General features: G+C 36.4%; 1 protein-coding gene across 1 annotated transcript in view; it reads left to right on the top strand.

The window, feature by feature from the left end:
• ACTR3 (actin related protein 3) overlaps positions 1-27,352 on the top strand; it is a 73,377-nt gene that overhangs the window by 22,171 nt on the left and 23,854 nt on the right. The window contains exons 2-6 of the mRNA XM_004031658.5: positions 1,901-1,956; positions 5,610-5,734; positions 16,021-16,131; positions 19,973-20,068; positions 23,060-23,167. Coding sequence (XP_004031706.1) covers positions 1,901-1,956; positions 5,610-5,734; positions 16,021-16,131; positions 19,973-20,068; positions 23,060-23,167 — 496 coding nt within the window. The remainder of the gene's footprint in view (positions 1-1,900; positions 1,957-5,609; positions 5,735-16,020; positions 16,132-19,972; positions 20,069-23,059; positions 23,168-27,352) is intronic.

The following is a 27,352-nucleotide window of genomic DNA, read 5'->3' on the forward strand; positions in this document are numbered from 1 at the left end:
TACATTACAAGGAAATTTTTGTTTTTTGTTTTTTGTTTTTTTTTTAAACGTGAACAGTGGGAAACTGTTGAAGAGGTTAGTCAGTAGACCAATATCACTTTTTTCAACAGTTTATGGTTTCCCCTTATTTTTAATGATTTACTCTTATTTGGCACACTTTTTTTTTTTTTTTTTTTTTGAGACGAAGTCTTGCTCTATCACCCAGGCTGGAATACAGTGGCATGATCTTGCCTCACTGAAACCTCTGTCTCACGGGTTCAAGCAATTCTCCTGCCTCACTCTCCTGAGTAGCTGGGATTACAGGCGCCCACCACCACACCCTGCTAATTTTTGTATTTTAATAGAGATGGGGTTTCACCATGTTGGTCAGGCTGGTCTCGAACTCCTCACCTCAAGTGATCCTCTCTTCTCGGCCTTGGCACACTCAGTTCTTGAACTTAATTTGGAGGCTAAAACATTCCCCAAAGATATTGTTTATTTTTTGAGACAGAGTCTCACTCTGTCTCCCAGGCTGGAGTGCAGTGGTGTGATCTCGGCTCGCTGCAACCTCCGCCTCCTAAGTTCAAGCGATTCTCTTGCCTCAGCCTCCCAAGTAGCTGGTATTACAGGTGCCCACCACTATGCCTGGCTAATTTTATATTTTTAGTAGAGTTGGGGGTTTCACCATGTTGGTCAGGCTGGTCTCGAACTCCTGTCCTGGTCCAGTAATCCACCTGCCTCAGCCTCCCAAAGTGCTGGGATTACAGGCATGAGCCACTGCTCCCAGCCTAATTTCTATAGTTTTAATAGCGAGTGTGTTTCACCGTGTTGGTCAGGCTGGTCTTGAACTCCTGACCTCAGGTGATCCACCCACCTCAGCCTCCCAAAGTGCTAGTATTACAGGTGTGAGCCACCACGTCAGGCCCCCGGTAGATTTTTTTTTTCATTTTATTTTAGAAAAAAGATTCTTCAGATATTAGAGTCCAAGAATGTCACAGCAATTACCTGTCTGCTATTTATCAGTGAGTTTGAATATGGAATAATATAAAATGTTATATTCTCTTTAAAGCCTGCTTATAGTTAATAGCTTTTCCCACATAGCTAAAAAATGCCCCACTATCTCCTAAGTAGCCCCCACATACTGCTTGTCAGAGCTCAGCTTTTATAATTTCTAATCCTTGTTTATGTTGTTATTTTGTTAGAAGAATGTAGGCCAAATCTACTGCGACAAAACATTAAATCTTATATTTATTTTTGAATAGTAATTAATTTGAATGGTATGAAACAATGTACAATGAAAACAAATCTCCTTCTCGTTTCTGTTCATCACTGCCCCAGTTCCCTTTTTTGGAGACAACCGAAATTATTCTTGTGTAGTCTTCCAGAGATACGTTGTGCCTATACAAAATATTTCATATGTTTTTACTCCTCCCCATTACTTTTATACAGATATACCATACTTGATACATTGTTCTGTATCTTTGTTCAATAAGTAATATATTTTGGGAATTGTTTCCTATCACTATACTAAGAGCTTCCTCATTCTATTTTTTGTAGCTGCATAATATTCCATAGTATAAACTTAGCATATTTCAGTAGTTTCCAGTTTGATTGATATTTAGGTTATTTCCAGTCTTTTGCTGTTAGAAGCAAGATTGTAGCTAATGACCTTGGTTGTGTATTATTTCACATATATTCCTGAAGGATCAATTTCTTGAAGTGGAATTTCTTTTCAGAAGCTCTGTGCATTTATAATTTTGATAGAATTGTGAAAGTAGGGGTTAAATTAAGTGAAACTATGGAATTTGGTATATTATTTATCTACGATGGAATCTCACTTCATAACAAATGAAATTCTAAGAAAGAAATGTATAATTGCTAAAATATTAGTGAAATCTTTATAAATTATTTTGTTTTGCAGGTATACAAAACTAGGATATGCTGGAAATACAGAACCACAGTTTATCATCCCTTCCTGTAAGTATTTCTTTTAAGCCACAAATGAGCTGATTTAAAAGATCTCCTTCCCTAATAATTTAAGTAAAAGAAGTAATCAGTTCTGAAATCCTAAAAGATTTAGTCCTTTTAAAAACATGATTTGCCAGGTTCTAAGTGTGGCCTCCTTTTTGTACGTCTGACTATTCATTTCAGCTTTATGTTTAGCTCCCCACTTGCCGTGTCTACTAAATACGTCTTTTTAAAGAAGAAAAAGAAATTAGCTGATAATGAAACAGTACCCCAATTTTTAGGGTGATATTGCAGTTAACAGTATGGGGGTATAACTAATTATCAAGTAGTCCACTCCCCATCATATACCTATGAAGATTGTCCTTTGGTTTGTGGATATGACTACTGTTTGTAGGGCCCGTATCTGTTGATGTCCTCACTAAGTGCCCATGTTTCATGGATGGAAGGACAATATCTCACCTTTAGAGATGTTGACCTCAGCTGTTTTCTAATATCCCATAACCATACTGTTGTATGTCTTTAGAGTATTTTTGTTTTATCCTATTTTTGTTAATCTTGCTTAAGCTGACCATTAACTTTCAGTAGTTTTTGAAAAATATTCTGACATTGGTTTGTTAGTGCTCGTTTGTTAGCGTAGGTCTGTTCCTTGATTAACATACTTTTACACTTTTGACTTGAAAACAGTTCACGTTTTTTGTACATAATATAGTAACACTTCTGATCTATTTGTCTTACAGCCAAATTAAAACTTTTGCATACCAAGTGACAAACCTTTTGAGCCGTTGCTTAGTGGTTCTCACTCCTAGACATTTTAATTTTGAGAGTGTCACTGATTTTTCACAATCTTATTTATGTGACTGAATTTTTTGTATTTCATTGTTATTCATTTATGAAAATAAGAAAATGGAAAAATGAATATGTAGAGAGTAATGAAAGCAGTGTATGTTTCAGAATCAATGAAGTTGAGAATAAGATAGGAATTGTTAGGCTTTGCCAAAAACTGGATCTTCAGTATCACTTGAGCACTCGTTGGACACAAGAGGTCAACTGTTTTGTCATTTGTGTAGTAAGAACAAAATTAAGTGTGTGGCATTAAAGAAATAACACAGTCTGGCCGGGATCGGTGGCTCACGCCTGTAATCCCAGCACTTTGGGAGGCCGAGGCGGGCAGATGACGAGGTCAGGAGTTCGAGACCAGCCTGACCAACATGATGAAACCCCGTCTCTACTAAAAATACAAAAATTAGCCAGGCATGGTGGTGCACACCTGTAGTCCCAGCTGCTCAGGAGGCTGAGGCAGGAGAATCGCTCGAACCCGGGAGGTGGAGGTTGCAGTGAGCTGAGATCGCACCACTGCATTCCAGGCCTGGGGGGTGACAGAGCAAGACTCAATCTCAAAAAAAAAAGAAAGAAATAAAAAGAAAATAAATACACTTTCAAAATTGCACCTAAAAGGGGAAATGGTTTTATGGTTTTTATCTACTCCTCACTTTCTAGAAACAAACTTATTTGACTTGTGTGTTTCTCCTATTTTGATATACTTTTCTAGGAATCGATTATGTAAGAACTTAGTCTAACTGCCTAAATCTAATACTTTTTTAAAACCCAGAATGGATTTTAGTTGATATTGATGAAACAGCTCATTCGTGTGAGTCTAGTGGCCTTTATTATTACCTTTTAAATATTTTATTCATGCATGTTTGTTATCTACTGAACATGAAGAATAGGTTTGCTTTTCTTTGTAGTTTTTCTCACATTTATATGTCAATACGTTGATTGTTTTTTGTCTGTTTTTAAGAATTCGGTGATACATGTTGGCTTTATTGCTGACTGATGTAGAGGTACTTCTTTGGGCTAGTACTTGACTTTAGTTGTATTTCAGTTTAGTGTTAGACCATCGTGTATGTACTTACTGGTTTCTTTAAGCTACCGTACATAACACAGTACCAAAAATTGGGTGGCTGAAAACAACAGACACTTACAATTCTGGAGTCCAGAAGTACAAAATCAGTGCGTCAGCAGGGTCATGCTCTTGCTGGTGTCTTCTGGCTTCTGATGTTTCCTCAGGATCCTTGGCTGATAGATGCGTCACTCCAGTCACATGGCTGTCTTCTTGCTGTGTGTCTTTACATCATCATCCTTCTGTGTCTGTGTTCAAATTTTCCCTTTCTATGAGGACACTAGTCATATTGGATTAGGGGCCACCTTGATAACTTCGTTTTAACTGTGAAGACCCTATTTCCAAACACAGTTACATTCTGAGGTACTGGCGGTTAGGACTTCATATCTTTTTGGTGGTACACAATTCAACCTGTAACAATGCTGATGACTTTTAATCTTTTGTGTATAATCTTTTGTTATGATTGTATATTTCAGGAGACTACTAAAGTTATTTCTGCCATCTTAGCAAAATTGGTTTTGGTTATATTCGTAAATGGCTGTGTTAACTTTTTGTTGGAGGCCTATATAATCTTGATTTTTTGAACCATTGGATCTCATCACTATTGAATCCATTTTTTATCTTGTCTCTCTGCCAAAATACGAAGTCTTTGCCATGACTAGTTGCAGTGTGTTAAAAATTCATTTGCCTGCTGTAAGAAGGTTTTTGATTTTTGAGTGTTTTTTCTCACCCACCCAGTTTTAATGCTGCAGGTACAGTGTTTATAATTAGCAGATAGAGACATTGCCACTGTCTTTTACTAATGAGTATTGATATTTGATCTGGAAAGCCTGTGCAAGTGGTTCAAGGTTTTTTTTATATACATGCATATTTATTTTTAGGAAATTTATAGTGAGCCACCTGGATGTCTATGTACACTGTAAGTAAATTGGTGGAGAGAATTTCTAGCATTTAGAAGGACTAGATGGTGGATTAAAAATTTTTTTCTTCCAGTTATTTTCTGCCCACTTTCTTAAGGATATAGCTGTTACTAAATGAAAGTAACAGTTGAATGCCAGATCAGTTTAAGTGCATTCAGACAATTATTTTGAATGGAGAATTGAACTTGATGGATTTGTACATTTATAACTTAATCTAAAAATACATAACAAGTTTTAGCTTTCAAACTGTATGCTGGATTTCTGCAATTATTTAAGGATATTGTTGTGGGTTTTACCTAAATGAATTGAGATTTCCTTTTGTATATGTAGTTTAACAGATCTGTATTACATTTAAATTACTAGACCACAATAGTAATTGCTGTTACTAGACCCGATCACTATTACTAGACCCAATAGTGATAGGGTAGAGATGTAAAGAAAGTTTAAAAAATTATTCTTGAAGTTTTTTTCTCATTTGTGTTTTTCAGTTTTTTTCTTTCCAGTTGTTCATCAAGCATATGTGGATTTGGTGGGATTACAGTTTTACTGAGAATCAAAAGAGGATTTATATAATTTAAAAAATATATATTTGAAACTTTCCCACAGATGTTGTTTTTCTGGCTTTTTGCATTTGAGGTCTTGTCTCTGAGTGGAAGTTGAGTTTCATTGTGTGAAATGAATTTTGTCACTGGTTTCTTATGACTTTTGTGAATTAGTTTGACAATTTAAATAGGCTAGGTCATGTTTTACTTTGTAGCACTTTGTAATGGGAGAAGTGTAAGGTAAAAGTTTTTCTCATTTGAAGAAAATGAATTCTTTGACATGTCTAACTTATTTTAAAGGTATTGCTATTAAGGAGTCAGCAAAAGTGGGTGATCAAGCTCAAAGGAGGGTGATGAAAGGTGTTGATGACCTAGACTTCTTCATTGGTGATGAAGCAATAGAAAAACCTACATATGCAACAAAGGTATGTTTTTATGATTTGTATAAATAACATTTTCAAAAAATAGTTTGTTCAATGCTTGTGCCCTCTGGAATTCACTCTATAATAGACCTTATTAATATCCTCAAACCTCTTCTCAGTAGAAATTTCTTTTTCCCTGTGGCATCCTTCCCTGTTGCTTTAACTTTTTTTTTCTTTTTTTTAATAACCCCTAAGAGGAAAATTTTAGCCCTTTCAAATGAGCAGTATTTATTTTTCCACACCCACTGGATCTCAGGGCCCTCAATAAAATTAGCTTTACTTCCACATTGCTACTTCTGCAAACATTTTTTCCCCATCTTTATTCAAACTTAACACCATTTTTCTCTTTTTTGAAGTTTATGCCATCTGTAAGTGCTGTTCTCTTTCTCCCTCTTTTTCTTTTTCCCTTTTTCTTTTCTACCCTTTTCCCTCCCTCTTTAATTGAAGTGTAAGTATGTAAGTGTTAATTATACAGTTCAAAGAATTTTTATGACTGTAATCATAACAGGTAAAGAAACAGAACAAATCTAGTAACCCTGAAGCTTTCCTTGTACTTGTTCACACAGTCACTACTCCATTCCCACCAAAAAATAAATGCTATTCTGACCTTTATCATCTTATTTTTTGACATTGACTTTGTCTGATTTGCAAATATCCTCCTTTGTACTTCTTCCCTTCTCATAATTTATTCATTAATGAACAACTACCATGTTTAAAATACTTTGCCATGTATCGTGAGTAAAACGGTGTATAAAAAATTTCCCTGACTGCAAGGCTATTATAATGTGGTGGAAAGGAAGACATTGAAGAAATAATTACAAGTGTGTTGGGGGTTAGAAGAAGGGAAACACACACACAGTGCTCTGTGCATGTATCACAGGAGTAGCTAACCTAGTGTGGGGAATCAGGAATGTCGTCGAGGAGTAAATCTTTAAGCAGAGGCTTGAAGAATAAAATAGGAGTTAGCTGCTGAGGTGGGCAGGCTGAGTTGTTTTAGATAGAGAAACCAATATATGAAAAGGCTTTACAGTATGAGAGGGACTAGAAGTGCATGACCAATATGCCTGAAGCATGGAGAACGAGGTGGAAAGAAGTGAGGAGGCTGTATAGGTAGGCCAGGAAAGAGCACTGAAAGTGTTGTTAGACCATGTTAAAGAATTTGAACCCTATCCTATAGGCAACATTAATGAGTATACCTGGAGGAATAATTTTTGCGCTTAACGTGCAAATATTGGAATCTACGTGTTTGAACTTGAATCCTGTCTATGCTAATTTCTAACTTTGTGATATCATTCAGTGACTTAACCTTTCTGAATTTTGATTTCTTCGTCTGTAAAATGGAGATATTATTAGTACTTCAAGATTTTTTTCTTTTCTTTTCTTTTTTTTTTTTTTTTTTAAGACAGACCCTCACTTTGTTACCCAGGATAGAGTTCAGTGGCATGAACATGACTCACTGCAGCCTTGATATCCCAGGCTCAAGTGATCCTCCTACCTCAGCCTCCCAAGTAGCTTGGAATACAGATGCATGCCACTATGCCCAGCTAATTTTTTGTATTTTTGGTAGAGACAGAGTTTCATCATGTTGCCCAGGCTGGTCTTGAACTCCTGGGCTCAAGCAGTTTGTCCCCTTGGCCTGCCAAAGTGCTGGGGTTATAGATGTGAGTTACCACGCCTGGGCCAGGATTGTTATAAGGCTTAAGGAGATGTGTATAAAGAAATTGTTATACTCTAGTGCTTTGAACATAATGGTTACTCAATATATGTTGGCTTATTTTACTTAGAAAAGATTACTCAGGCCACATAGACAATGAAGAGAAATTATTTGGGTAAGGTAAGCATGATTCTGGGAAAACCAGATAATTGACTATTGCTATAGTCTAAGCAAGAGATATTAGTGATGGCAGTGGGGATAGAAATGGAAATTGTGTATGTGCGATCACACACACAGACATTTAACTTTTATTGTGGAAAACTTCACATGTCAAAGAACAGAAAATAATATAATGAACCCCCATGTGCCTATCACACAACTTTGGTGGTTATAATCTATGGACAATCTCATTTTGTCTATAATCTTTCCACCCTCAACCTCCAATTATTTTAAAGTAAATTGTACATACTATTTCACTTAACAAATACTTAACTCTTAAATATGAAGACTTTTAAAAAAGGTAAATATGACACCTTAATTTAGTATGCAGTTTCTTTATCTGATATCTAGTCATTGCTTAAATTTCTTTGATTATTTACTATATTGGTTATTCTGTTTGAATCAACATTAAAATGTGGTCTACTCATTGGATTTAGTTGATAAATCTCTTAAGTCTCTTTTTATCTATAGGTTATTTTCCCTGTGTGTTATGTTTCTTTTCTTTTTTGTTCTTGCCATTTATTTATGGAAAAAAACTTGAGATGTCTTGTAAAATTTCCTATATTCTAGGGATTCTGATTATTACATACTCATTGGGTCATTTAACATGGTACCCTACTTCCTATATTTACTTTTTTTTGTTGTAAATGGTAGTTAAATATAAGTCTGATTAGATCTATGGGAGGTTTTTGTTCGTTTGTTTTGACAAGGAAAAAGTGGATAATTAAAGAGTAACAGGGCGTGATGAATGGGATATTGGTGGTAAGCTAGATGTATCAATTGAGGGTAATTCCCAGCTCCGAGATAGTCTTATTTATCCCTTATCTGCTGAAATTGAGAATGTTCAAGGAAAAACATCTAAAAATTATTTTATTTTATTTTTTGAGACAAGGTCTCAACTTTGTCACCTAGGTTGCAGTGCAGTGGCACAATCACAGCTCAGTGCAGCCTCAAACTTCTGGACTCAAGAGATTTTCACGCTTCAGTCTCCTGAGTAGCTGGAACCACAGGCGTGTGCCACCATGCTTCGCTAATTTATTTTATTTTTGAGATGGAGTCTTGCTCTGTCTCCCAGGCTGGAGTGCAGTGGCGTGATCTCACCTCACTGCATCCTCCACCTCCTGGGTTCAAGCGATTCTCCTGCTTCAGCCTCCTGAGTAGCTGGGATTACAGGCATGTGCCACCACGCCCGACTAATTTTTGTGTTTTTAGTAGAGATGGGGTTTCACCATTTGGCCAGGCTGGCCTTGAACTCCTGACTTCAGGTGATCTGCCCACCTTGGCCTCCCAAAGTGCTGGGATTACAGGTGTGAGCCACTGCGTCTGGCCTTTTATTTTATTTTTTATAGAGACAGGGTCTCCTTCTGTTGCCCATGCTCGTCTCAAACTCCTGGGCTCAAGTGACCCTCCCACGTTGGCCTCCCTCAAAGTGTGGGATTACAGGCATGAGCCACTGTGCCAGGCTTTTAAAAAAATTTTACTTGACATATGATAATTGTACATATTTATGGAGTATGTAGTGATATTTTGATATGTACAGTGTGTGGTGATCAAGTCAATGTAAGTAGCATATTCACCTCAAACACTTATTTTTTTGTGTTGAGAATATTCAGAATTCTCTGTTCTAACTATCTGAAAATATATAATAAATTAACTGTAGTCATCATATAGTGCTATAGAACACTAGAACTTATTCTTGCTATCCAGCTGTAATTTTGTATCCTTTATTCAAGCTCTCCCTATTCCCTTCTTTCCCCTACCCTTTCCAGCCTCTAGTAACCACTTTTCTACTCTCTACTTACATGAAATCAATTTTTTTAGCTTTTGCACATGAATGAGAACATGCAATTTTTTTATCTTTTAGTCCCTGGCTTATTTCACTTAATGTCCTTTGGGCTCATCTGTGTTGCCAGGAATGACAGGATTTCACTCTTTTTTTATGGTTGAATAGTATTGTGCATATATACTACACATATCCATATGGACCCTTAGGTTAATTTCATATTTTGGCTATTGTGAAGAGTACTGCAATAAACATGAGGGTGCAGGTATCTTTGATATAGTAATTTATTTTCCTTTGGGTATATACCCAGTGGTAGGATGGCTGGAACATATGGTAGTTCTATTTGTGGTTTTTTGAGGAGCCTCTGTACTATGCTTTATAGTGGCTTTACCTATTAACATTCCCTCCACAGTATATGTGAGTTCCCTTTTCTGCACATCCTTGCCAGCATTTGTGATTTTTTGTCTTTTGGATAATAGCCATTCTAACTATGGGGAGACGACATTTCTTTCTGGTTTTGATTTGCATTTTCCTGATGATTAGTCATGTTGGACATTTTTTTCATGTGTTTGTTGGCCGTTGATGTGCCTTCTTTTGAGAAATGTCTATTTAAGATTATTTGCCCTTTTAAAAAAATCAGTGTTTTTTTTTTTTTTTCTTGCTGTTGAATTGAATTCCTTATATATTCTGGATGTTAATCCTCTGTCAGATGTACAGTTTGCGGGCATTTTGACCCATTCCATAACTTGTATTTTCCCTCTGTTGATGGTTTTCCTCACAGAAGCATTTTAATTTAATATAATCCCATTTGTCTATTTTTGCTTTTGTTGCCTGTGCTTCTGAGGTCTTATTTGTAAAATCTTTTCCCGTACCAATGTTGTGAGAGGTTTCCCCTAAGTTTTCTTCTAGTACTTTTATAGTTTTGGGTCTTAGATTTAAATCTTTAATTCATTTTGAGTTGATTTTTGTATAAGGTGAGAGCTAGAGGTCTTGTTTCATAAGGAGAAACACTTTTGACTGGGTGGTGTAGAGAGGAGAAAATAAGTTTAATTTTGAACACATTGTGTTTGAGGTACTTGTGAGACATCTGAGATTTTGTTAGAGTCAAATATGTGGATTTTGGAGGTAAGAAACAAGGCAGAGCTGGAGACAGAGATTCAGAAGGTGTCAATTACCTTAGAGGGGTTGACATTACCTAGGGGAACATATCACAGGGGAAGAGAACTAAGACAGAGCAGTGTGCCAGTTAGGTTTGAGTAGAGGAGGAAAAGTCTGCGAAAGAGACTGAGAATGCATGGGTAGATATCTAGAGGTAAACACTGTAGAATGGTGCTGAGATGAGCTAGAACCCGTAGATAATTTGCTGTCTTTAGCTACAAGGTGGTCATTTGTAACCTGAATGAGAATAGTTTTAGAAGAGTAGTTGAGCTAGATGAAAGTAGTCTTTTGAGTGATAGGCCAGGAAAAAAGTAACAGTAAGAGTACTGTTCATTGAGTTTCAATTGTGATTGGGAGGGAGAGAGAGATGAAGAGACACGTTTCAACGTTAAGATGGAAGACATGTCTGAATGCTAATATGAAAGAACTATTAGAAAGAGATTAAAGTAACAGGAAAGATAAGGTATAATCAAGGTCTCTGAAAAAGCTGGAGGGATGAGATCCAGAACACAGATGACTGAATTGACATGAGGAATATCTTACATTATAATGGAAGTAAATGAGAAAAAAGACTAAGTATGGAATCCATTTTACAGATTTGAATTCCTGACCGTTGGCTTCTGCTGCTTCTGCGAAATATGTATTGGCATCATCTGCTGGTCATGGATGTGGGGAGAAGGTGAAATCTTAGTGGTAGGGGCGGCATTGAAAATCATCATTGTGAAGAGTAAAGATGAACAGAGTAGAAGAGCAAAGGCTTGCCAGGCAAGGTTAGGTCCATTTGAGAATAATGATTATGAATTCTTAGTTTTAGCACCCTAGTACAAATGTTTCTGCAGTATAATCAGCATTCTGGATATAGGCAAGTTTATGTTAGGGATATATGCTGGGTTGGATTTTGGTAGACAGGATGAAAAAAGCATATGTGAAATAAAGGTGATGGGTCAAAATCTAGACTGTGTATATTGAAGGCTAGGGAATAATTAAAGCAATCAGTGGACCAAAAGTCTTGATTGGTGTTCAGAAGAGATCTCTTGAGGTGGTTGAATATGCTAGAATAATAAGAGGTTGTGATCAGAGAAGGGTATACCTGCATTTCAGCGATTGAGAGGTGATAGTGATGATGATACAAGATCTATACTGTGGCCAAAATGGAAAAGAGATACCATTGAAAGTGATGAAGTCAGTCAGTCGAGAGGCCAGAGTTCCTTTCCACTGATTCTGTCCACTCATTTTAAACGCATTTTTAAGTCTTCTAATTGCTACTAACAAACCAGAACAAAACTTCTCTCAATCTTTATTCCTACCTTCTGTCCTCAGCAATTTAGCTATTTTTCTCTTTCCTTTTAAAACGACACTTCTTAGTGAGTCTCAAGATATTTGATATGCTCTTTGTTAAATCCAATTATATGTAACAGTTTTCATCCTTCTTGATTTGTCTTTCTTTTGCAGGATTACTCTAATGGTTATCTTCCTAACATGGAATATTTGTGTTTTTGAGACGGAGTCTGGCTCTGTCGCCCAGGCTAGAGTGCAGCGGCGCGATCTCAGCTCACTGCAACCTCGACTTCCGGGTTCACGCCATTCTCCTGCCTCAGCCTCCCAAGTAGTTGGGACTACAGGTGCCCACCACTGTGCCCGGCTAATTTTTTATATTTTTAGTAGAGATGGGGTTTCACCGTGTTAGCCAGGATGGTCTCCATCTCCTGACCTCGTGATCTGCCCGCCTCGGCCTCCCAAAGTGCTGGGATTACAGGCATGAGCCACTGCGCCCGGCCTGTTTTGTTTGTTTTTATTTGTTGTTTCTATTGTCACTGATTTCTCCTTTACCCACTACTCAAACGTTGGTTTCTCCAGGCACTGCTTTCAGTTCTCTTTTTTCTTCTCTTCTCATAAAATGGGGTGACTCAATCTTTTATTCTTTCATTAAAGACTTTCTCTAGGTGATCTCCTCCATTCCTTTGTCTGCAACCACAGACTAGATCTCTACTTTCGGTTCCTTGACTACATCTTCACCTACCTATTTCCTGGCTCTTGAGTTTTAGTATATCTAAAACAAAATGTATTATATATGCTCCACTCTTGTTTATTCCAAGATCAGACAAAACACAATTTTTATGTTTTGATTAATGGATCTTGTCCATCCTAACTTCAAAGCTGGAAACCTGTTGGCATCTTCTGACTTTTTTCTCTTTTTTTTTTTTTTTTTTTGAGACAGGTGTCTTGCCCTGTTGCCCATGTTGGAATGCAGTGGTGAGATCTTGGCTCACTGCAGCTTTGACCCTCTGGGCTCAAGTGATTCTTCCACCTCAGCCTCCTGAGTAGCAGGGACTACAGGTGTGTGCCACCACACCTGGCTAATTAAAAATTTTTTTTTTTTTTTGTAGAGACAGGGTCTTACTACGTTGCCTAGGCTGGTCTCAAACTCCTGGGCTCAAGCCATCCTCTCACCTTGGCCTCCCAAAGTGCTGGGATTATAGGTATGAGCCACCATGCCCAGCCGTTTCTTATTCTTATTGACTGAGAAATCTTCAGTGTGGCCCCTTGTCATCCATACCACTATTGGTACTCTTGTTCTCACTTGGTTCTGTTAAGCTTCATTTGAGCTTTCCCAATGCTGCTATAATAGTCTTCCTAAAAATTAAAGCTGTTCTTATTCCCCTGCTTAAAAATTTCTCAGCTGTTTTGTTTCTTATAGAATAAAACCTAAATACAAGGCAAATTTTTGAGAATCTAGTCCCTTTGATCTAGAACTGGTATATATCTCTACACACCTTACCTCAAATCTTTCGGCACATAAATTTCTCATTGATAACTTCAGTTTTGTTTTTGTATACCATGCAGTGTTTGTCTTTCTATACATCTTTTTCTGTTCTCCACAAGTTCCTCCATACCTCTCATTCCCCTGCCAAAAAAAAAGCCAGAAAGCAGGACTGAGTTAAGACCCAGCTTAGATATGACCTCCTCAGTGAAACCTTTTCTCTCACAAAACAAGGTGGTCATCTTATTCAAGGAACTATTTATTTATTTATTTAATTAATTTATTTATTTGACAGAGTGTTACTCTGTTGCTCAGGCTGGAGTGGAGTGATGTGATCTTGGCCTACTGCAACCTCTGACTCCTGGGTTCAAGAGATGCTCCTGCCTCAGCCTCCCCAGTAGCTGGGATTATAGGTGCCTGCCACCATGCCTGACTGATTTTTGTATTTTCAGTGGAGATGGGGCTTCACCATATTGGCCAGGCTGGTCTTGAACTCCTGACCTCAAATGATCCACCCACCTCAACCTCCCAAAGTGCTGGGATTACAGGCGTGAGCCATCGTGCCGACTCTTTTTTTTTTGGAGACAGAGTCTTACTCTATCGCCCAGGCTGGAGTGCAGTGGAGTGATCTTGGCTCACTGCAACCTCCGCCTCCTGGGTTCAAGTGATTCTCTTGTCTCAGCCTCCCGAGTAGCTGGGATTATAGGCATGCACCACCACGCCTGGCTAATTTTTGTATTTTTAGTGGAGACAGGGTTTCACCATGTTGGCCAGGCTGGTCTCAAACTCCTGACCTCAGGTGATCTGCCTGCCTTGGCCTCCCAAAGTGCTGGGATTACAGGCATGAGCCACCACGCCCAGTCGGAACTTTATTTTTTTTAAAAACCTGTAGTGTAATATTTGTTCATATATATTTCTTTTACTAGACTGAGTTTTTTGTATGCTGGATGTCTGTGTCCTTACCATTTGTGCCAGTGGCTTACAGTAGGCACACAGTAATAATTGATGAATAAATAATACTTAAAACATTTGAATTTGTAAACTTCTAATAATGTTAAAAATTGAATGATAAAGTAAACTGCAATTTTTTCCTTCCTTAAAGCAAACTGGGGAGTAGAAGTCCTTTTATAAGTATAATGCCTTAAAAAGTAGTGTGGAAACTAGAGTAAGAAGTAGATGTTAGGGATTGATACTGCAAGGTATTTATTTCTTTGTTCATTAATTTGTTTAACTTTAGGTATTGAATGTGTATTATGTTCATGGAATTATATTCTGTTGCAGAGGTTCACAAACTTTCTCAGTGCCGTTAGTGTCTCAGTAACATTTTTCTCTGTGCCACCTAGATCAAAAGAAATGTCTGATAGTTCTGTTTATTAAATACCTAGGTCCAGGCAACTTAGTAGCCACTTGAAAAAAAAGAAGACACTTAAATTGGAAGCATTATTTCACTGCTGAGTAATCACATTTCTGTTAGGATGCTTAGGCATTGCACAACTTCTCAAACCTGGAATCAGATGGGACATTGCCACCCTGATTTCTTGTTTTATATCGATGTTATTTTATGTGATAACTTGGTTTTTATGCCAGCAACTGCTGACAAACCAACTTCTCTAAGAAATAATGTCATTGAAAGGAATATATAATAGTTTGATTTATTGTTGAAACTGAATTACTGTGACTTATAGATCATGCAGTGTCCAACTGATGTTGAGTAACACTATATTTCCCTGGAAAATTTAAAATAACTTTGCGGTGCCCTTGTGAATTTATGGTAGTACACTGGGGTGCTGTCTCAGTTCATTTTCTGTTGCTATAATGAATACTTGAGACGGAGTGATCTATAAAGAAAAGAGGTTTATTTTGGCTCGTGGTTCTGGAGGTGAGGAAGTCCAAGATGAGTTGGCCACATCTGATCGACCTCTGGTAAGGACCTCATGCTGCTTCATAACACGTTGGGGAATGGAAGAGGAAAGGGACAAAATACAAGGGACAACCTCACTTTATAACAGCCTGCCTTCAACTCTCTGGAGAATTAACTCAGTCCTGCTGAGAACTGCGTTAATTCCTCTAATGACCTGATCACCTCTTAAAGGCCCTACCACCTCTTGATACTGTAACACTGGGAATTAAATTTTAACATGAGTTTTGGTGGGAACACACCACATCCAAATCATAGTAGGTATCTTGGCACACAGTTTTGGAAGCATGACTCTTAAACATTTATAAAACTTTTCTTATAACATTTTATGTGCTTGATTCTTACGATTATTCTAGATATGTACTTACCAGGTGCACTTTTTATATTCGGCATACAACAAATACTTGTTAATGACCTAATGCATTAAAAATTAAGGAAATTGTGATAAAGTATAGTTTTTTAGGCTTAATTTTTGTAGGCTAACTTATCCTTTTATTACAAAACTTTTAAAATCTAGAAAAACTAGTACAATGGTCTTCCATGTAGATTTAACAGTTTTTAACATTTTGACATATTCACTTTGTTTTTCTTGAACCATCCATCTGACAATGCGTTGTTGAACTAATTTATCTTTAAATCCTAAAGTACACATCTTTTAAGGATGTTCTATAGTATCACACCTATGAATATATCCTCATCTAATATCCACTAATGATCTGATATTTCCTTTTTTGTATTTTTATTTATTTTTTATATTAATAAGATTTAATTTGTATTTCCCTTTTTGTTTAAATAGTGGCCAATCCGCCATGGTATAGTTGAAGATTGGGACTTAATGGAAAGGTTTATGGAGCAAGTGATCTTTAAATATTTAAGGGCAGAACCTGAAGACCATTATTTTCTTTTGGTAAGTTACAAGTTATAATTTCACTGAGGAAATTTTTGAATACACTTAATGAGAACATTTTCATCACACTTCTTTGGTATACTTTGGTTATTAAATTGTCATATGTCTAAATGACTTTGTAATAAAGCTGTATCATCTTTAAGACCATCTAGTTATGGCTACAGGAGAATAGTAGTATGTCAAAGCACCACATTTTAAACACTTAAGAAGTGCTTTTGGTAGTTAATGTCTAATCTTTATGATAGGAACAGTAAGTCATGTTCAGAAAAATGTTGGAAACCTGTGGCACTTACTTTTTTGCTTAAAAAACAATAGTCTGATTATTATATCATTGGTATTTCTTCATAACAAAAATACAATGTAATTTAACTTTTAAACATCTTTTTATTAAAGCAGTGCATATTCATAACTTAAAAAATCAAATGACTTTATAAGATTTAAAACAACAAAATAACACTTTCCTTTCTTACCTCTCTGAACCTTTGGTTCATATTCCCCGGAGGCAAACATTTTCAATTTTAACAAAGTTTGCCCTGCTAGTAATCTTTTAACATGTTTCTTTTATTTAACATTTTTTTTTTATTTCTTATGTCTTTAAGAATATTATACATTATTTACCAACTTCCTAATAGGAAAAATGAGAATTTCCCTTTTTTCCTTTTCTCTCCCTCAACGCAAAATACCTATCCTTTCCCACTCCTCGCATTGTAGTTATATCACAATTTTTGGTTAAATCAATATTCTGTGTCTTTCGGTGATTTTGATGGACTATAAAGTTGAAAGAACCATACTATGGACACTCATACACCCACAATCTAGATTCGATGATTAACCTTAACATTTGGCTATAATTGCTTCATGACGTCTATCTATCTTTCACTTCATTTTAGTTTTTAAATCACTTCAAAGTGAGTTGCAAATGGGAGTCATTTGACCCCTAAATACTTTAGCATGTATTTCATCAACTAGAGCTATCATTTGTGTATGGTTATTATTTTCATATAAAATTTACATATCATAAAATCACCGGTCTGCACCATTCAGTGGATTTTGACCAGGGTTTGGCAAACTTTCTAAAGGAGCAGATAGCGAATATTTTTGGCTTTGCGGGGGTTATAGTCCCTGAGGAAACTTAATGAGAACTTTTTATACAATGGTCCCTGTCACAGCTACTCAGCTGTGCTGTTGTAGCATGTTAGCAGCCATAGACAATACTTAAATTCATAGGTATGTCTGTGTTCCAATAAATTTTTTTTTTTACCAAAACAGGTGGTGGGCTGTATTTGACGTGCAGGATGCATGATGTGATTTGTCCAGTCTTTGTCAGTTACATACATCTGTGTAACCTAAACTCTTACCAAGATATAGAGAAATTACTATCAGCGTGGAAAGTTTTCTCATGCCCTTTTGTAATTAATCTCTGCCCCCGTGCCCTAGTGACAACCACTGTTTCTTTTTCATCTGAGATTAGCTTTGCCCATGTTTGAGTGTCACATAATGGAATCATGCAATATGTGCATTTTGGTGAAACACTTTTACTTAGCATAATCTGGAGATTGAATTATGTTGCATATACCGGTGATTTGTTGCTTTTTGTTGCTGGGTAGTATTCCATTGTATAAATTTGCCTCACTTTATCCATTTTCCTGTTGATGAATACCTGGGCTATTTTTAGGTTTTTTTTGTTTTTGTTTTTGTTTTTTTAAGACAGGGTTTTGCTCTGTTGCTCAGGCTGGAATGCAGTAGATCAATCATGGCTCATTGCAGTGTTGACCTCCCAGCTCAAACAGTTCTCCCAGCTCAGATTCCTGAGTAGCTAGGACACACAGGCCCGGGCCACCACACCTGGGTAATGTGTTCTGGTTTAGAGATGGAGTCTCACTTTGTCACCCAGGCTGGTCTTGAACTCCTGGGCTCCAAGTGATCCTCCCGCCATGGCCTCTCAAAGTGCTGTCACCATGCCTGGCTTAGTTCTAGTTTTTGGTTATAATAAAATAATTTGACCATTGTGAACCTTCTTCTACAAGACTTTTTGTGGACATATGTTTTCATTTCTCTTGTCTAAATACGTAAGTATGGAATGGCAGCGTCATAGGGTAGGTACCTGATTGGTTTTTTAGGGAAACTCGTGGGAACTTTTCCCAAGATGTTGAACCTTTTTGCACACCCCCCAGTGATGCATTAGTAATCTGGTTGCTCTGTTCAAGATTTGGCTTATCAATCTTTTATACTTTTTTTTTGAGACAGTCTTGCTCTGTCACCCAGGCTGGAGTGCAGTGGTGTGATCTTGGCTCACTGAAACCTCCCCGCCTCCCAGGTTTAAGGGATTCTTGTGCCTCAGCCTCCCGAGTAGCTGGGATTACAGGCATGCACCACCACACCTGGCTAACTTTTGTAATTTTAGTAGAGACAGGATTTTGCCATGTTGGCCAGGCTGGTCTTGACCTTCTAGCCTCAAGTAATCTGCCCACCTCGGCCTCCCAAAGTGCTGGGATTATAGATGTGAGATGTGACTGCGCTGCTAGCTTGTCAGTCTTTAAAATTATAGCCATTCTGGTGGGTGTGTAAGATTTTTCATTTGCTTTTAATTTTAATTTTCATTTTCTGATAATTATGTTGAGCAGTCTTTCATGTACGATTGTTATTATTAGCTATTTTTATATTTTCCTTTGTGGGGTCCTCTGATGATCTTTTATGTGGATTTTTTTTCTTGGAGCTTATAGTTTCACCGCCTTGGTTTTTAGTTTACTTAATTTTGCATGTGTTCATCAGTAAATTATCTCCAGACTTTTAGACATAGCTGCAGAACTCTTCTAAAGGAGTTGAAACGCCGCAGGGAGTGGAGCTTATAGAGGTTTTATGTACGGTAACAGTGTGCTTAGTTGTTTTGCTTTATATTTCTTTTGAAATAATAATTTTAAAAATATTTAATTTTTAATGGATTCAAGTTTTATCACTTTTTCCCTTTGTGATTTGTGCTTCAGAAATTTAAGGAGTTATTCCTACCTTAAGGTCAAAAAGAGAATTCTGTGTCTTTTAAATTTAAAACTTTTTCTTTCACATTTAAGTATTTGAGATACCTATTAGATTGCCAGTCAGACTCACAAGAATCAGAGGTCTTACCCCGTGTTAATCTTTAAAAATTGAAACAGTTTAAGTGATCATGAGGCATAGGTGAAATATGAAGTCCAAGACTGCCAGATCTCTGAGTCCTTCCTTGCCTCTTTAGAGTGTGTTCTGTCCCAGACTTAACCTATGAGGTTTCTAAGTGATGTATGCAGTCACATAAACAGAAGAGTGCTCTGCAAACATCTTGATTCTATGCTCTTAACAGGTAAATTAATATAACATTTTTCAGAAAGCTGTACCATTAGATCTGTAGAATCTCGGCTTGTTTACTGTAATCCTATATAGTTCGGGGACATTCATCTAAAAGCATTACTTAGATGAGGGCTCTCCCACTGGCAAATACCATTGATGTTTTTTCTGGAGGTTTGTCATTACCGTATTTAAAGGATGATTTGACTGGACCACCTTTTCCCTACCTCCAACCCTCTCTCTCCCTGCTTCATTTCTTTTTAATGTTTAATCTGTATGAGTGGTATGATATAGGCATTCAGGGTATTTTTTTTTTTTAATGTGAATTACCATACTATTTTCAGATATGTATGGATGTTTGAATTCTCTGTAGTTTTCCTTTGATCTCTGTGTCTTTCTACTTGTAAATTTAATGCATTTTAAATAAAATGTTTGAAATAAATTACTTCTCATTTAAAAATTGTCAAGAAAGTTACCAAAATAATCTGATATTATCTATTTAAAATGTTATTTATTTCAATAGACTGAACCTCCATTGAATACTCCAGAAAACAGGGAATATACTGCTGAAATAATGTTTGAGTCCTTCAATGTTCCAGGCTTGTACATTGCTGTGCAGGTAAGCAAGTTCATACTTTCTAAGTTTGATTCTTACATTTTAACCTAGTTTAATTTGCTGCCTAAAATACGTACTTTTTTTTTTTTTTCTGCAAAGGTTTAAACATAATGTCAAAGCATGTTATACTTCTCTCCTGAATTGTTAATTTAGAAGTAATATTATGGGAAGTGGAGATATTTAGTCAGGAAAAGAGAAGTGTTAAAAAAGTAAGTTAGTGGTGTTTGGGTATTTCAAGGGCTTTCATAGGACAGAAATAAAGGAACTAATATTTATGGAATGCTTACTCCGTGACAAGAATATTGTATATATATTTATCCTTGTAAATAATCCTTTATCATTTATCCTTATAAATCTTTTTGTCCTTTATTGTAGTCTTTTTTGATTGACTTATCTTTAGGTATATTTGACACCCTAATATTTCACTTCTCTTAATTTGTACGTTTACCTGTATGGAACAGCTTCTCTCCCACCCCTCAGAATCAGAGCTTACCTCATTTTTTTTTTTTCCTTGTAGCAGAGGCAATCCCTGACATAACACAAATGCTTTATATGTGTATTAATTCATTATTTCTATTAAATGTAGATATTTTTGTTTCTTTTTTTTGTGGAGGAAGAAAACTAAAGCTGGAAGGCACCTTATTCAGAGTTAAATGGTTAGCTGTGATACCAGGCAGCTGAGGTCTGTCCGACTTTGCTCTTTCTTGGGATCACACTGGTTTTTGTAACTCCACGGTACACAGAATCAATAAGTGATAATTATGGATGAATATTTTAACTTGGATAGCAAAGAACTTTTTAATATTTAATGCAATCCATAAATTTAATGAACTGCCTTTTAAGTTCTCTGCTGCTAAAAATATTTAAGGAGTCACTTAAACCTGTCATGAACTTTATAGAAGAATTCAGTCTTGAGTGGGAGGCCCTTTTTTAGTTCTTAGAATATGAATAAAATGAGGAGTTGGGAAAATTCATCTTTCACTTGGGAGTTTTTGCTTCTCATCTTATATTAAATATAATAAACTTATGTTTAACCATATTGTCAGGTAAAGCTTACTTTAAAACACTGGCATCATGAGCTTTGTTTCATTCCTCTGGAGTCGTAATTTGGTGTTTCAGTGATTTCCTTAGTGGCCTCTGAGTGCTCTTAATTTCATTATTTAATCTCCGTTCTGTTTTGTTGATGTTCAGTAGTCAATAACATTTCTGTAACATGATGTGCTGATACATATCTATTCTAGTTTGGGACCGTAACTGTTTACAAAAGACTTGTAAAAGTGATCAGAGATAATTCTTGGTTGTAGATGATAGTTTTGAACTTACTTATAGAGGAAGGATATCTCATAATGAAGTCTGAACAGTATATATATATATATATGTGTATATATATATATGTGTATATATATATATGTGTATATATATATATGTGTATATATATATATGTGTATATATATATATGTGTATATATATATATGTGTATATATATATATAAAACTAGTATTAGGATGGAATTTTTCATTGTAAGATTGTCAAAAAATAATGTATAGTTCTGTTAGCCTATAGTGATTATGTGGTGATTGTGTTAATATGATCTTGTGTTCAGATAGGAGGGTGACCTAGATAGCTTTCTAGGTCCCTTTTAGCTATTACAGTCCAGGTAGGTAAAATAAGTCCAGTATAAGTTTGGTTGATTTTAATTACTAGTCATATACTTTGTTTGAGGCTTGGATTGTAAGAAATATAGTTTTTTAAAAAATGAACTATGTTAATTTCTTAATTCTCACACTTAAAAAAGAATTGTGTTGTATTGTCTGTACGAAGGTTTTCCATAGAAAAATTTTATCAACATTGCTCCATAATTAAATCATGGTAGTATTTGGAGGTGTGCGATGGCGTTTTCTGTATGTCATATATTCCTAAACACATGTTGCCTTAAAAAAATTTGAAGGTAGGCCTGGCACAGTGGCTCATGCCTATAATCCCAGCACTTTGGCAGGCTGAGGCAGGTGAATCACAAGGTCAGGAGTTCAAGATCAGCCTGGCTGCGATGGTGAAACCCCATCTCTACTGAAAATACAAAAATTAGCCGGGTGTGGTGGTGGGCACCTGTAATCCCAGCTACTCCGGAGGCTGAGGCAGAGAATTGCTTGAACCCAAGAGGCGGAGATTGCGGTGAGCCGAGATCGCGCCCCTGCATTCCAGCCTGGGTGACAGAAAGAAACTCTGTCTCAAAGAAAAAAAGAAAAAGAAGGTAATCTTTTAGTAATAGTTGTTTATAGACATATATGTATTGAATAACTGGAGGTAGGGTGGTTGTGTACTTTTTGCCTTACATTGCAGTTTGTAACAGGCCAGCCCACGTGGACATAGTTTAAGTTCTGGCAAGTTAGTTCTATACAATTTTTTTTTTTTTTTTTTGAGATGGAGTCTTGCTCTGTCGCTCAGTCTGGAGTACAGTGGCATGATCTCGGCTCATTGCAAGCTCCGCCTCCCGGGTTCACGCCATTCTCCTGCCTCAGCCTCCTGAGTAGCTGGGACTACAGGCGCCCGCCACCGCACCTGGCTAAGTTTTTGTATTTTTTAGTAGAGACGGGGTTTCCCCGTGTTAGCCAGGAAGGTCTTGATCTCCTGACCTCGTGATCTGCCCACCTCGGCCTCCCAAAGTGCTGGGATTACAGGCAGTTAGTTCTATACTATTTAATTCAATCTTCCACATTTTTAGCTTTAGGACAGAAATAGCCTTTATAAAATATGTAAATCTTACAAATCATGCTCCTAAAAGCAAATGCAAACCTATAAGTTTGTCTTAATAAAATGTAGGGAGTGAGCTATTTTATTGCATAATACAAAATTAATTTTATGTATTTTCTTTCCACAGATACTACATTTAAAATTGAATAAAGTACTCCAGGAAACTAGTTTTTTTTTTTTCGATTAACTCTTTGTTTTTTTGTTTTTTTGTTTTTTTGCCTTTCTTCTTTCTTTGTGCTCAAGGCTGTTCTTGCCTTAGCTGCATCTTGGACCTCAAGACAAGTAGGAGAACGGACGTTGACCGGTACGGTAATAGACAGTGGAGATGGTGTCACTCATGTCATTCCTGTGGTAAGGCTATTTTACAGTTACTGAACAGAACATGAAATAACACATCTGGCAAAGTTAAATTATACGAATTAATGTTACTTTTAAAAAACTTTAAATGCTGCACTTTAAAATTTTGCTATAATTTGGCCATTTGTTCAGTTATAGCTATGTTTTGCTCACCTTTTAAAACTTTTATAAACAATTCAAAATGTTTCTTTTACTGTAGGTTTGTACTGCAATTAAGAAAATTACAAATTGCAATATCTGGAATGGAAGTATATTAATGGCTTTCATTCTGTTTTCCAGTTGGATGTGTGTTAGCCATTTGATGACCTCTTTTATTCATGATTAACAGATTTCAGACTGGTGTACAGGGTAACTGTATAACAGTTAGTTGTAAGTACATGAACTTTAGTAGATGCTTTATGGTTTGTATTTAATAAAGCATATTAAGAAAAATGCATCAAATTAGATTGTCAGAAATAACATTTTTCTTCCAAGGCCGTTGTGCTTCAGTTCTTAATGATAAATCAAGTTTTAAAAAAATTATGCCTAATGAATTCAAAATGACTACTAGAATTCATACTGTTTATTATTAAATGGGTATATAGAGAAAGGTTTCTCTTTTAAAGTAATTTTTATATTATAATGAATATCATTTAAGGATTTACATTATTTTGAACTTTTTTTTTTTTATTCTCACTCCAGTGTTTAATGCATCAGGCAATGTCTGTTCAAGATTACATCCTCAGGGTGACTACCTTTGGATTAGACTCCTGGTCCTCCACCACTTTCACCCTCATGATATGTCATAATGGTTTTAGTAATAACTGCCATTGTTTAACGATAGCTTAAGATAAAATTCATATACCATACAATTCACTTCTTTAGAGTGTACAGTTCATTGATTTTTAGTATATTCACAAAGTCCATCCGTCCCCACAATTTTAGAACATTTTCATCACCCTACAAAGGAACCCTGTATCTATTAACAGTCACCACCCATTTCCCCTTGATTCCTTCAGCCCCTGGCAACCACGAATCTACTTTTTGTCTGTGTTAGATTTGCCTGTCCTGGCCATTTTATATAAATGGAGTTAAACACTGTGGTCTTTGTAACTTGGTGCTTTCACTTAGCCGAACATTTTCAAGATTCATCCATGTTTTAGCACGTATAGTATTTCATTTCTTTTTATTGCCAAATAATATTTCATTATGTGGATATATGAGATTTTATGTAGCCTTTGGGAGGATTTTAGTAAGCTTGGAAATTAGGACGTGTCCAGCATTTGATAGCTTTTTTTAGTTTACTTGGCAGTTTATTTTTCTTTCTTAGTGGTACATAAAATACTTGTTCATCTTAAAATTATTGTTTAAATCTGAAAATCAGTCTGTGATAAATATTATATTTTTCTTTGAGTACCTCAGTTTACTCATTAATAAAATGCAAATAATTGACTTGCCTAAGGTCACCACATAATAGGTAGTGAGGCTAGGATTTGACCTAGTTCTGCCTTTCTTCAGTCTTTTCTTAACACTTGCACATCTGAGCAGTACTATCAGCATGTTGATAATTCGAATAGGTAATTTGCAGAATAGAAGTTATCAATATGTAAAAGAATAAGTTTTAGTAAGGACATTAAGAGTGGGTATTCTGGCTGGTATGGTGGCTCATGCCTGTAATCCCAGCACTTTGGGAGGCCAAGGTGGGCAGACTGCTTGAGCCTAGGAGTTCAAGGCCAACAGGGCAACATGGTGAAACCCTGTCTCTACAAAAAATGCAAAAGTTAATTGAACGTGGTGGTTCATGACTGTAGTCCCAGCTACTCCAGAGGCTGAGGAGGGAAGATAACCTGACCCTGGAGAGGTTGAGGCTGCAGTGAGCCATGATCTCACCACTGCACTCTAGCTTCTCTAGCTTGAGCAACAGAGTGAGACCCTGTCTCCAAAAAAAAAAAAGGTTGGTGGGGGGGCTATTCCTGTTTATTGTTTACTTTTCCCGCCTTCTTTAGAATTAGTGGAGTATTTTTTATTATTCTGTTTTCTCTTTATTGACTTATTAGCTATGCTATATCTGTTGTCATTTGTTTGTTTTTGGTGGTGGTTGTTGTATGGGTTGTAGTAAACATCTTTAACTTACCACTGTCTAATTACAAATAACATTCTACTACTTCATAAATAATAATTATACAACAGCTTTGACCTTCTAGTCTTTGTTCTTTTATTGTCATTCATTTTACTTTTATATGTTGTGAACTCAATAATACATTGTTAACTTGTTTCATTTTGAGTGGTGTATTAGTTTGCTAGAACTACCGTAATAAAGTACTACAGACTGGGTACCTAAAGAATAATTTATTTCCTCACAGGTCTGGAGGTTAGAACCAAAAATTGTGATATAACTACAATGTGAGGAGTGGGAAAGGATAGGTATCAGGATTTTGGCAGGGTTGGTTTCTTCTGAAGACTTTCTTCTTGGCTTCTAGATGTCCATCTTCTTTATATGTCTTCACATAGTCCTCCCCATACATGTGTGTGTCTTAATCTCCTCTTCTTAAGGACACCACTTATATTGGATTAGAGAAAGCAACCCTAATGAATTCATTTTAACTAGATACCACTTTGAATACCCTATCTCCAAAAAACAGTCACATTCTGAGATAGAGATTAGGACTTCAGCATGGGAATTTGGTGGGGAGGAAAAACACAATTTACCCAGTAGCAAAAAGTTATCTTTAAAAGATAACTTTTTTGGAGACAGAGTCTTGCTCTGTCGCCGAGGCTGGAGTGCAGTGGTGCAATCTCAGCTTGCTTCAACCTCTGCCTCCTGGGTTTAAGCGATTCTTGTGTCTCAGCCTCCCGAGTAGCTGGGATTACAGATGTGCGCCACCACACCCGGCTAGTTTTTTTGTATTTTTAGTAGAGACGGGGTTTCACCATGTTGCTCAGGCTGGTCTTGAACTCCTGCCCTCAAGTGATCCACCTGCCTTGGCCTCCCAAAGTCCTGGGATTACAGGCATAAGCCACTGTGCCCGGCCTTGAAATAGAGTTATTTTATTCACATACCATATCTAGTGCTCTCTGTTCCTTTGTGAAGGTCCAGATTTCCACCTAGTATCATTTTCCTTCTGTCAAAATGACATCCTTCAACATTTCTTATAGTGCTGATCTGCTGGCTTTGAATTCTTTCAACTTTTGTACATCCTTTGAAAAAGTCTTTATTCTCCTTTAGTTTTGAAAGATGATTTTTGCTTGGTATAGAAGGTTGACAGTTTTCCCCTGTAGATGTCACTCCACTGTCTTCTGGCTTACCTTGTTTCTGAAAATAAGTCAGCTGTTATTCTTGTGTGTGTTTCTTTGAATGTAATGTTTATTTGGGTGGCTGTCTTCAAGATTTTCTTTTTATTCCTGATTTATTGGTTTTTAGCAATTTGATTGTGATGTACCTAAGTAAAGTTTTCTTTATGTCTCTTCTCCTTGGGGTTCATTGAGCATCTTGTATATATAGTTTGTAATTTTCATCATATTTGGAAAGTTTTTGTCTGTTACTGATTACGTATTTTTTCTCTTCCTCTTTTCTCTCCTTTAGGTACTCTAATCACATTTATATTAGGCTGCTTCACCGTGTCTCGAAGATCATGATGCTGTACATTCATTTTTTTATAATTTTCTTTTTTTTGGATAGTTTTTATTGCTCTGTCTTCAAATTCACTATTTTTTCTTCACTGTGTAGTCCACTGTAATCTCATCTAGTGTTTTTCTTTTCATCTGGTAGATTTTTAAATTTTAGATACTGTATTTTTTTCTTCAGAAGTTCCATTTGGGTCTTTTTATATCTTCCATTTCTCTCTTCCTCATCCTCATTGTTGACCTTCTTCATTATATGGAGTATATAGTTGCTGTTTTATTGTCCTTGTCATTCCTCTGTATTGTTTGATTTTTCTCCTCGTTAAGTGTTGTGTTTTTCTGCTTCCTTGCATGCTTATAATTTTTTATTTGGCACTCTATACATTGTTGTGTACTGTATTTTTGGAGTTCTTTATAAGTATTTAGGATTTTTTCCTGGGACATAGTTAAGATACCAGGAACTAGTTTGATCCTCTCAGGGGCTCCTTTTAAATGTTATTAAGCAGGTCCATAACAGGTTTTTGTCCAGGGCTGGTTTGTCCCCATTCTTGAGGTAATATTCTTCTGAGGATTCTACTT

Source organism: Gorilla gorilla, chromosome 11 (assembly GCF_029281585.2).
Source record: "Gorilla gorilla gorilla isolate KB3781 chromosome 11, NHGRI_mGorGor1-v2.1_pri, whole genome shotgun sequence".
Taxonomy (NCBI): domain Eukaryota; kingdom Metazoa; phylum Chordata; class Mammalia; order Primates; family Hominidae; genus Gorilla; species Gorilla gorilla.